At 32.5% G+C, this 13,523-nt stretch overlaps 1 protein-coding gene across 2 annotated transcripts in view; it reads right to left on the bottom strand.

Annotated features, from left to right (window-relative positions):
- Positions 1-13,446, bottom strand: part of LOC145297490 (tyrosine-protein kinase fyna-like) — a 504,206-nt gene extending 490,760 nt beyond the window's left edge. Inside the window, exon 1 of one of the 2 annotated variants that reach the window (XM_080143376.1) lies at positions 13,133-13,446. In XM_080143376.1, coding sequence (XP_079999502.1) covers positions 13,133-13,179 — 47 coding nt within the window. In that variant the 5' untranslated portion in view covers positions 13,180-13,446. The remainder of the gene's footprint in view (positions 1-13,132) is intronic. The other variant, XM_080143377.1, reaches the window with a different exon arrangement.
- Between the last annotated feature and the right edge of the window lie 77 nt (positions 13,447-13,523).

Below are 13,523 nucleotides of genomic sequence, written 5' to 3'. Positions count from 1 at the left end.
ACTCACTTACTGCTCATCTTTTGATCGAAATAAGTACTTTTATCTGTTCTGAATATGTTCAATCGATAACATCAGTTCGATCTCCACGTTTACTGATGAAAATCCCATTCCACGCTGAAACATCACAGACAGACAGACAGACCGATGGACAGACAGAGCTTCTGACAGATATTTATGTATGCATCTAAAGATTTTATTTCAAGCTTAAGAGAGATAAAGCGAAAAATGCTTAAAAATGTGACAGACCCATAGTAATTATTTCCAACTTAAGCATGAAAACATTGAAAATTCTATTTAAAACGTACGCCTATCCGAATCTCCGTCTCAACTCTTATATAAAAGTCACTTTGTGTGTGTATTTGTGTGAGTTCCTTCCCCATAGATTCCGAAACGGCTGATCCTATCTTTTTCAAATTTCATACAAATATAATTTATATGCCTGGCAGTGTTCTTAGATATGTTTTGTACAGAAATTCATCCGATAAATATAAAAAAAAAGTAATAAAAAAAAAACGATCTTAAAATAGTCTTTTCTCTGTTATAGATAGACAAGAATAATATTTACAGGGGAATATTTTATGTTTCACCGGTCAAGGGAAATAATAAAATCTCACCAAATAATTTTCGAAAATTGAAAAAAATCCAACCCTAAAAAATATTTTTTCTTTCTTATAGATAATAACGAAGATTTTTTCCAGGGATATATTTTATGAAATAAATTATTTCGTCTTAAAAAATCAAGCTATATTTTCATCTGAAGATATAGATCAGTAGTAGAGCATACGACTACAAATCGAATAATCCCTGGTTCAAGGCCGGGTGTAGCCCACCTTTTTGTTTTAATTTTTTCTTATTAATGAGTTCAATTTACGGCAAAAAAAAAAAGAAAATAGTGCCATTTAAAATTGCCGCAAATCATTTCTTCGTTTGCATATTTTAAAACTAAAAATTAATCAAAAGGGCTTTTCTCGGCATTCAACGTAACACTCAAATATCAGCTTACGTAATATTGTAAACAAACACAGATGGAATTTGATGAACATTGTCATTATTATTTTTTATTTATTTATTTTTTTTGCAAATTAGTCCACCGTGCAAATTATTCCCCGTAATATATAATAATTAACAGAGGATTGATTCTATAATAATACATATGCAATCTGCATAAATTAAAATATCATGTTTAAGCGTATTTTACGACCGGGCAACGCCGTGCGTCCAGCTAGTGACAAATATTACATTTCAAAATTAAGCGTTAGAGAACAAGAAAAATTTTATTTTTTACTTAGGTGTAATAAAACAACGAACATGTTATTTCAAATTTAACTCTGACAGATAAACGAAAATTCTATTTCAAACTTACGCCTGACAGACTAAATAAAGTTCTAGTTTAAACTTAAGCATGGCAAATCAACAAAAATTATATTTGAAACTTAAGCTTGGTTGCCCAACGAAAATATTATTCCAAACACGCCTACAAGGTCAACGAAAATTTCATTAAAACTTTGCGTCCGACCGACCAACCAAATTCTACTAAAAAAAATTAAGCATAAAAGATCAACAAAAATTTTATTTAAAAATTACGCCTGGCAGACCAATTGATATTGAAAACATACTTTTCTATTTAAAAGTTATTAAAACGAACTTTTTAATATACTCAGTCATGGATATGCGAACGACTGCATGAAGATTAACTAATTTGCATATTCTTTAGAAAAAACGAACGTTCATTCATTATTTTTATGGTTTCTTATTAGATTATTGGTTTCATTTAACTATTAAACTAAATTCTATTCACGGTTTATTTCGTGAATTTCGGTGAATATTAAGTTAAGAAGAACCAACATATTTTAAACTTTTGATCATTAATTTTGCACGTACCTATATATTATCATACCTTTTTGGTACACGTCGTGGCGATGAAGTCAATGATGACGTTTTGTATATATCGCTTAGGTTTTTAAAGCATTTCTCACGCAATAAGTTGTCGATATGCTTGAAAAAGTGCTAGTCGGTAGATGAGATGTCTGGAGAGTATAGCATATCAGGCAGAGTTTCGTAGGCCAATTTATTCAACTTTTACAAGGTCTATTTAGCAAGGTGCGGTCGGACATTGTCGTCGAGGAATACTGGGCTTTTTCTGGGTACCAATGATGGATGTTGTCGACATTTCTAATCGACGTTTCATCAATTTGTTGACAGTAATTCACCGCCGTATTTCATTCCATTTTCATTCAATTTCATTTCCATCCAATTTTACTTCCTTACATTTTTTCCATACAGTTGACCATACATCTTTTTTTTATTGGATTCAGACAGTTTCATGAGAGCAGACAATCCAGCATCTTCTTTCTCCCCGTGAATCGTTTGCGCTAAAACATTTTCTGATAACTTTACATGTAACACTTTTTTATTTTTACCCAGTTTCACCCCAAGCATTGAATATTGCCATTTGAAAGGTTACTATTTTGGATCGTGTCTAGCAGCAGAATGTGGGGAGTGTAGCAGCGAGATATCTGTTTACATTACATTAAAACATCTGCAGGTTAGTAGGAACCTCAACAGTGAAGGGGTGGGATTTTGCTGCTTGTCGGATTAGTCGGAAGTAGGTTCGTCGGGTGGGCATTAGGGCTATGAGTTCATTAGTACACATGCTAGTATTTTAAAACAGGCACAGAGATGCAACATTAGGGCGATGGGACCGAGTATGGTGCTTGGCAATAGTGCGGAACCTATTAGATTTTAGACTTATTTTGGACCCTGTTTAAGAATGAGATCCGCCTACCATGATGTTGCAAAAATACTTCATGTATGGGTGAATTGTAGTTTTGTAAATATGTTGGATGCTCTTTAGTGTGAATAATTTTATAGCACGGTAAGGGATACTAGCTTCTTAGCAGAAGCCTTGGCATTATCCTCATTTGTTCCAATTGTAATGTTACCCAAATTTTACACACGTTTGAACGTGTAGAGATCCAAGGGACATAAGAAAAAGAATAATTCCACTCACTTTTTTACTTAGTGAAACAACCGACGTTTATTTACAGACATTTGTTTACAGGTCCTTTCCTGTCGCCCTCTACTACCATGCGTGACACATCTATCCCTGTCCTTCTCTGGCATAATTATCGAATGCATTTCGAATACCGTTCTCTTCTTTGAGATCATTCCGGGTTTGCACACATTTTCTTATTTTTATATTCTCTTTTTCTTTCTTGTCGTGACGTCATTTCGCACACGGCTCGGTCATTTGCATACAGTTGCCATACGCGCGTCCACGTTCAGTTCCACGATTCAAAAGTGCACACTCTACGGTGGTTGGATTTGTCCTGTTTAAATAATCGCTCATTTCAGTCTAATAATATGAAGCCATCACTGATGATGCCATCGGTGTTTTTATTACACACCAAGGCCAAATCCACGATGAAGACAAATTAAATTGTCAGTTGATGATGAATTCTCCCCGGGAAACGATAGTGTCATACATTAATATGATAGATTTTTGAAATTTAATCGAAGCAAAGTGATAGTTTGCATTATTTGGATTCTTCGGACTACTGTTCTCATCTTGAGTGCTATCCCCACAACTTGTTGACCGATGTAACCTCCGATCTTCTCCAGGTGTATTTGTAATATTGAAACAGAACCACACACTATGCAACTTTGCAAAGGAGAGCTAGACAAAGAATATCTCGAACTCACTTTTTTTAACACTGACATTTATTTCCTCATTCTTCTGCCACACGTGACTTCCCGTGATGTCATCCACGTGAACGTCCTTTCGAGCGTTATCCGCGTCTCTAAGGTGATCGTATTCTCGAACGCGCTCTCTCCTTTTTATAGTCTTATTTTTCCTAACCGTGACGTCATTTCGCTCACGGCTCGGTATAGTTTTCCACGCTGTATTACATATCTTGCTGAACTCGAGGATCTTTCTGTCGAACTTGGGAATCTGCAAAGCCCCGTGGTGTAACGGATAAAGTACAAAGTAAAATTTTTCAATCTCTCTAATACATTTACGAAACCTATCTCAATGTCGCTTCATTATTACAAATATTCTTCTGACGTGTTTTTATTTCCTTTTATAAAATTGACTTCGTTTTTGGTTTTGGTTTTAGTGTCACCACTTATCATAGCTAAGAACCATTCGATAACAAGGGTTAATAAGCCGTAAGTAATTATTCAACCCGAAGATGAGAAACTGATTATTTTTAACACTGATTAATGATATGAACTGATTATTACCTACAAGCAGGCCGCCCGGCGTTGCCCGGTCGTAAAATACGTATAAATCTTTAAATTTTAATTAATACATAAACTGAAACATGTGTATACGAGTATTATATATTTTTTGTTAACTATTCACTTCTTGTAAATAAAAATAAAAAAGCCTTCGAGCTGAGATCCAAACTAAAACCTAAAGACAGTGAGTAAAGTACGATAACCATTAGACAAGCGTGACACGTCTTAAAAAGTGTTTTCAAACCTACCTATTCTTAACATAAGTAATCTGTCATGCAAACGATTCACGCATGCGCATTTGAGGAACCGTTAGCAAATAGATAAAAATCCGATGACTCCCATGTATCAATTGGTCATTTTTGACTCCTTAACAGCCCTTTCTCCGGATGAAAACAGATTAAAACTTTTCCACATGTCTGAATATCTTATATACAAAATTTCAAGTTTGTAGATAAAGAATTCGTTGAATATATAGGTTTAAAGTGTCCTCACACATACATTCACACTTTTATAGACATATAGATTAGGTGTTTTTTGACAAATATTTGTAAAAATTGGATTTAAGGGCGACCAAGTTGTAAGGTAGGGCAATATTATCTTATCTGAAAGGACGGCTCAATAGAAATTTATTCATGATGGATTTGAAGACGACCATGTTATAGTCAGCCGGGAAGCAGACCCACGGTATTGCATTCCACAGATGGACAGTTCTAAGAAAGAACCTCTGCTCATAGAATTTTCGTTTAGTTTTAGGCACAGCTGGCTTAAACAACGATTTGTTTACATTGGATTTGAGGACGACTATGTTTTAACCAATAGGAAGAAGTAAGACAGTAAGGTGTTTCACAGACGGGAAACTCTTACAAAAAGAAGTTAGTCATTTCTTTACAGAAATGTAATCCGAACGGAATATTTGCAGTTTTGCAGAATTTGTCCAACTATTCATAAAAGAAGTTGGTACCTCGCTATGACATGTATGGTTTGAGTAATATGAAGGTTATTGAGGTTCATTGTTTATGTTGGAGTCACATAGATAGACTGAGAGAGAGAGAGAGAGAGAGAGAGAGAGAGAGAGAGAGAGAGAGAGAGAGAGGTAAACAAGATACAAATAAGCAAATGCGCGCGTTTCGCACTATTCAATTGATTTCTTTGATTCGATTCTAAAAAAAGGCCCAGCGTCAGACGTGATTATTGTATACATAGTGATGAGAGCTTATATCTATAAAAGTACAAATGTGTGTGAGGACACTTCCCAACCTATATACTCAACGAATATTTAATCTACAGACTTGAAATTTAGTATATAGAGAATTCAGAAACATAAAGCATTCAGAAATGTGGAAAACTTCATCTGTTTTCATATGGAGAAAAGGGCCGTTCAGGGGTCAAAATTGAAAAATTTGTACGTGGGAGGTCATTGTGATTTTTATCTGTTTGTCAACAATTTTCACAAATACATATGTGTGAATCGTTCTCATGACAGATTCCTTATGATAAGAAGTACGTTTGAAAACACTTTTTAAAGCGTGGCAAGCTGGTCTAATAGTTATTGTAATTGACTCACTGTCGTTAGTTTTTCTTTTCGATCTTAGCTTGAGGTGTTTAATTTTATTATAAGAAGAGAACTGGTTAGAAAAAAAATACGCATATGCACATGTTCAGTTTATTTCCGTTTTTTTTTTTAAATTCATTTTTTTAAAAAGAAATTTAACGTTACGTTTAATACCGGGAAACGTTAGTGGGAGAGAACCCTAACAGTGCTCGATTATTAAGACAATGTCAAAAATAAGAGCGAAATATTTATATTTATGCTACAGAAGATCATAACAACATCGATACTGTCGGTTTTAATTCAGACAAAAGTGGCACAATATTTGGTCACCTATGTGGAACTCTCTTCAGCCTAAACATATACTGACCGTCTTTGTTTGAATTTAAAACATACGATACCGATGTTGTTCTGATCTTTCATAAGACCCACACAACACGCGCGTGCGCACAGAGCAACGCACACACATACGCTTGCGCGCACTCGCGTTCGCGCGTGCACACACCCACACAAACATATATACATTGAGTTCTACAGGGAAGATCGAGTAATGATGTTGGTTGTGTGAAGTAATTTGTGGGTGGGAAGATAAAGACAATTTTATGTATGAAAGCCTGAGAAATAGGTTATTATGAAATATGAAAGTATAGTTCCGAAAATGATATGAAAATATTCATCCATTCTCCAGCTATGGGCTAAATCGTAGTGTAGACTAAACTCTAGTCTTGCTTTTCTACTTAGCCTTGATGAAAACAAAGTTCCAAGTAACATTTCGCTGCTTAGACTGCCACTGTTTCTATTCGTCCTCGACTTCTCCTTGACGAGGGATAATTCCGCGAGAAGTGCGGTATGAGATTCTGCATTCGTTACTTCTCTATAAACTCCCTGTGTAAAGAGGAGGTATACACTGCCTCTCAAGATTGAAATGACGTCTTGTTATGCTATATGCATTTGTTTTATAGGCATGTGAGTGGGTGAACGGAGAATAGGAATTAGGTTACAATTCATACACACGTGCGATTCCACGTGCGCACATCCTTCCTGAAACACACACGCACGCACACACACGCACGCGAACACACACATATACACACGCATATATGAGATATAATGAAAGATGGAAAATTTAAAGCTCAAGAATACATTCCAACGTTTATATATACATACACACATATATATACATATATACATACATATATATATACATACACACACACGCACACACACACACACACACACACACACACACACACACACACACACATATATATATATATATATATATATTGCGTATGTCATTTTATTTTTTTATTTTATTTTAAAGTTGATGCGTTCTTTTTCTTCCAATTGTAAAGGGCGGAATAAATTTAAAAAATTGGCATAATAATTGCATGAATGATCCTGCGCTACGAAACAGGTGCTGTAAGCAATTGCGCATTTCAACATACTGAAGGAAATAAACAATGAAATGTTAACATATAGATAGATAAACATATAACTACATACATATATAAAAGAACGATTAGAATTTTAAAAAGATCTCCTGGTTGGAGAAAGTGAAATAGTGAGCGATTGTCTGGCATTCCCATAAAAAACAAAACGAGTAGAAAATTAAAACACCCGAGAATTAAATACGCGCATCATATATAATGATTGTATGGCTGTGATTTCCTCGAAGTTAATCCAATGAAACGCTGGGGTTTATAAAAAAAGGTGCTGTGGAAAAATTAGGGGTCTGGTGTAAATGTATGTAATTATATCACCATTGTTGCTACATTTGAATTGTGAGGAAATCGAAATTGAACACGTATGCACATATGTAGCCAATAAATTTGCATAAATGAAGAATATTATACTATGTATATAAACGCGCACGCGCGCACACACACGCATATATATAGATATATATATATATACATAATTATTATAGTAAAAAAAAAAAAATAAAATAAAATAAATAATTATATATATATATATATATATATATATATACATATATATATATATATATATATATATATATATATATATATATATATATATATATATATATATATATATTGTTTTAAGAAACCGACAACTCATAACGATTGCTGTGTTGTTTATCAACTTCTTCAGGGATCAAACCATTTCTGAGTTTAAGAAGAAATCCTGCAGAATTCATTTTGAAACAATGTCTATTCTTTTGCCTTCGGCGATCAAGTTGCATTAGCGACAGCCATGGGCGATGATATGATGTTTTGAACTGTGCAGTTTAGAGGCGGAAATAACTTTACATGTAGACACAAAATCTTAGAAAGAGTTGTTAAACAATATATAATAATAAACATATGTTGCAAAAGTAAAACGGCAGATTTGCTAACATGTGTGCGTACACACACACACACACACACACACACACACACACACACACACACACACACATTCACAGACACAGACACACACACATATTTAAGCGTGTTTTACAAACCCGCAACGCTAAGCAAGCTTCTAGTACGCGCACGCACGCGCGCGTGTGTATACTAGAAATCTGTTTAGCGATGCGTGTTTGTAAAACACGCTTAAATATATTTATTTTATGCATATTCTATATATATGTGTGTGTGTGTGTGTGTGTGTGTGTGTGTGTGTGTGTGTCGTTTGGACGGTCTTGACTTGAGGTAGTTGCTTGTTTAGCTGCTCTAATGAGTTGTGATACAGCGAAACAGTACTTCATGTGGATAACTATATATATATGTATATGGAAAGAGAGAGAGAGAGAGAGAGAGAGAGAGAGAGAGAGAGAGAGACGGATAGGTGTATGTAATTTGTTTGTTTATTTTGATTGCAATATTTTTGGACGGATTCAATTATTAATACAAAATAGCATGTTAACTATATTGCTAATTGAGAATAATTGTCCCTGCACACACATACGTGCAAACACACACAAACACCTGCACACACACACACACACACACACACACACACACACACACACACACACACACACACACACACATACACACATACACATATATAGGTATACACATATGTATATATGTGTATATATATATTTGTATACATATAACTATATATGTGTGGATATATATTTTATATATCTGTATACAAATGTATGCAAATATATGAATACATTCATACATATATATATACATATATATATATATATATATATATATATATACATATATATATATAGTTCAGAAATTACATTTTACAAAATGAATGATTTTGAAAACTCAAAGAGAATATAGATATGAATATTAAAATAAATATTTGTAGGATAATCCTTACCAGATAAAAGTGCTCAATAGAGCATTGGTATAAATTGGAAAATTGACATTTTGTTTAATTAATGCAAAGTAGATTAGAAACTTAAACATTTATTGTTATATTTGTTCAATACAATATATATATTCAGTAGAACCCCGAAATACGGCATTAAAAATTAGTAACAAAATACAGTACAATATATAAAACATTGTATATACTCAAACATTATAAATAACACTGTAAGGCGGGGTAGATACCATAACAAGAGGCATGAAAAACATCGTATTCCACATCGTAACTTGAAAAAACCCGTATTCTTGTGCCACAATATTCCGGGGTTCTACTGTGAATACGTACCGAATATAGATGCATTTTTATATATATATATATATATATATATATATATATATATATATATATATATATATATACGAGCAAACAGTTAATAAAACATGTTAAAAAACACTTTGAAATGAGTTAAAGACATATTTAATCTGGAGAGGAAACACTAGATAAGTGGATAGTCCTTAATCCGCGGAGTTTCGAAGAAATACTTTCCTTCTCATCAGAGGGTAGGAATTAGCAAAATGCGGGATCGGATTTTGCATGCAAAAGTATTTGATAAAACAACAAGTAAGTCAAAGATCTAAAGATTTATTTAAAGATCTAAGATTTATTTTTATTTTATTTTACATATATATATATATATATATATATATATATATATATACATATATATTGTATACATATAAAAAGTTTTCGTAAGCATATATGCACGCATAAAGAGAACTTGAATGCCTACTAGACACTGTCCTCGATTGTCTAAAGTTTCTCTCTACAGAGGTTTATCAAGACAACATTGCACGAGGATACTTTTACTTATCATTAAACCTTGACAAATTATTCAAAATCACATGGTATTCATGGCACAGATAAAATCTCATCGATATGGCTAACCCACAATGGCCTTTACGAGGAATGGTTAAATTTCTTCAAGTGATTTTACCATAAGTAATAGAACGAAACTTGATACTCCACCAGACTAGATTAATTTTCGTCTTAGTATCCAGTATGATCAAGAGACCAAAAAGAAACGTATACTATAACATATTTAAATGGTCGATTGGAGAGAGGAAAATTATGTTCTCAACTCCCTTACTAATTAGGTGTTTGATATATAAAAATGTTCATGGAATATTCGAATGTCTATGCATCTGATATAGGGATCAAGCTTAAGAGAACATTCTTGATTTCTGTGAATTTTGACTGAAGTAAAATGAAACCAAGCAAAATTTCTTCCCCCCCCCCTCTCTCTCTCTCTCTATATATATATATATATATATATCGTGAGCCAAAGTAGGTGAACAGTAAACAAACGTTTATTTAGAGATCGTGTATACTACATATAATAAGACAATTATATTAATGAAAATGAAATGTTATTTTTCAACACAAGTGCTCAAATTGTTTTCCTTCTTGATTTACACAGTTTTGAAGCCCGCCTCTTATGATTCGACAAACATTTTCTACATTTGGCTTGCCCTACATACATACATACATGCATACATACATATATATATATATATATATATATATATATATATATATATATATATATGTTGTGTGTGTGTGTGTGTGTGTGTTTGTAGATATGTATATATATGTATGTGTGTTTGTAGATATGTATATATATGTATATGTGTGTATATATATATATGGATACGTGTGTGTGTTTTTATCTACGACAAACATTTTCTACATGTTGCTCATCCTGTACACACACACACACACACACACACACACACACACACACACACACATATATATATATGTATGTGTATGTGTGTATGTGTGTATGTATATAAACGATAACATTGTACTTATGCCTGGTAAACTACGCAGAAACTTCATAATTCATAGTACACAGTAATTTATCAATCCAACACTTGAATGAAGAGCAAACGTTTTCACCTAGCTTACTTGCTATAAGTACATGTATGCAGCTAATAAGTTCTACTCGTATAATGTAGCACTGAAATAATATATCCATTTATAATGTCTTATATAATGCTGTATGAAAAACACGTACAATTTATTATTATTATTATTATTATTATTATTATTATTATTATTATATGTATATAAATAATTAGTAAATTTTGTTGATCTGAACACTTTACTGCAGTTTCACGGAATGTCTGATCATCGAACTATTTCTGTTGTCTTTAACCATTTTAAGACTAAAGTTTGAGTTTTTATTCAAACGTAAATATTTACGAAATGAACGAGTTACGTTCCAGAAATAAGTTTTATCGATTGTTTTGTTTGTTTATGACGGGTAATGTTCATCGCCCATGGTAAGGTTTTATGTACAGAGATATGAGTGTGTAAGTGAGAGAGAGGGAAAGAGAGAAAGAGACAGAGAGAAAGAAAGAGAAAGAGAGAGAAAGAGAGAGAAAGAGAGAGAGAGAGAGGCGGAGAGAATTCTACAAACTTATATACATTGATTTCTAGGTAGCGTTATATAAGCCAATTCAATACCATTTAATATTTTGATATTTTTACATGCTCTACATATGAGATTGAGCACTTTTTGATCCTGTAATATTATTAAAATAATTACAGATTAAAACATTAATAAATATACTCCAGCAGACACATATACACACACAATCATCATCCCCTCCCACACACATATATATAAGTGTATTATACACACACGCATATATAACATACAGCGTGTAATAACTATGGCTATGACAACAGCATATTTTTTTCATTGTTTTGACTCTCTAGTATATATCCGACACAGTTAGACATAGTTAATCAACCGAGAACCACATGACTCTATATAAAAGCATATAAGATATCAACGGATACACACTCGAGAGTCAAAACAAGGAAAAACATATGCTGTTGTTCTAGCCCTAATTATGACACATGTATTTTCTTGTTAAACAATGTATATAGAGGCACACAGACACACACACACACACACACACACACACACACACACACACTCACAAACACAGTCACACACAAACACACACACACACATATATATAACTACTTCATTTACGCACATAAAATTAATATACGAAAGTATGATTTATGCGTATTTACTTCAAAAGTGCTCAATACGTACGTAGAGCTAGTTAATAAGTTATAAAATGTATATGTCGATTAAGCTACACTGAATATTCCGCGTTTCGCCATATACATTTTATAACTTACTATATATATATATATATATATATATATATATATATATACTAGCAGGCCGCCTGGCATTGCCCGGTCGTAAAATACACTTAAATATGATATTGTGATTAATGCAGATATATATATATATATATATATATATATATATATATATATATATATATATATACTTTATATGATTTATATTGATAAAGAGATTGTTAGATTATGTTCCTGCGTATACAATATTATATGTATATATTTCTCTGTATATTGTATATATATATATATATATATATATATATATATATATATATATATATATATATATATATATATATGTGTAAAGTTTGTAGACATGAGCCAAGAATCAGAACAAATATATTTCATTTCGACTAGGTGTAAACAAACAACTGCTGTGCATGAATATTGTTAACATATTGGATCTATTTCCCTTGTAGCGTCGTTGCCTTTGTATAAGAAGCAACCCTTTAAAATATCAATCAATCATATCGCTCTAAATTTGCAAATTTTAATAATAAAAATAACACTAAGTTTGCGTTAATATTACCAAGCGACATTGTTACATTAAAAAAAAGAAAACTTTCATAGCTAAATGAATCAAGTTCTCACTGTCAATCTTACGGACGCAATGAAAACAAAGAGGAAGCGAGCGCAAAACAACCACCCACACGCAAGTGGAACTTTCGCTCCTCGTAAACAAAACAGCAGCAATAAAAGAGAATATATTAAATTGGTATAATTACATCCTGAAATAAATAGATACAATATCCACCTTTGTCATTTCATATTTTCTTTTTCTTTTGTAAATAAAATTATGTAAAAATAAAGAAAAGTTATTCTCACCTATTGAATATAACGAGGTCATCCATAGAGAGGGAACTTTCACACATGGTGACGTAGAGTAAAACCCTTCCCTTCAAGTCGGCAATCCTAGTTTCACTTTCGTTTACACTTTAGACAGTATACATATATATCCATACATATATACATGTATATATGTACGTATATATATACAGATACAAATATAATCAATGTTCAGTTGATTGATATGTATAAATCTCGATATGTATATAAAGTTTATAAGTTCTGCGTGTCTCCTTATTTTTTCACAAGATAAATTACCGATGTTAATTTCTACTTTCACTTTCGTTTTCGCTTTCAACTTATGTACATATATGTGTGTGTGTGTATATATATATATATATATATATATATATATATATATAAACAAAGC

This window comes from Euprymna scolopes, chromosome 18 (genome assembly GCF_053919585.1).
Source record: "Euprymna scolopes isolate OS-2025 chromosome 18, ASM5391958v1, whole genome shotgun sequence".
Lineage (NCBI taxonomy): Eukaryota > Metazoa > Mollusca > Cephalopoda > Sepiida > Sepiolidae > Euprymna > Euprymna scolopes.
The sequence above is the reverse complement of the archived record's forward strand: the minus strand, read 5'-3'. Positions and strand labels throughout refer to the sequence as shown.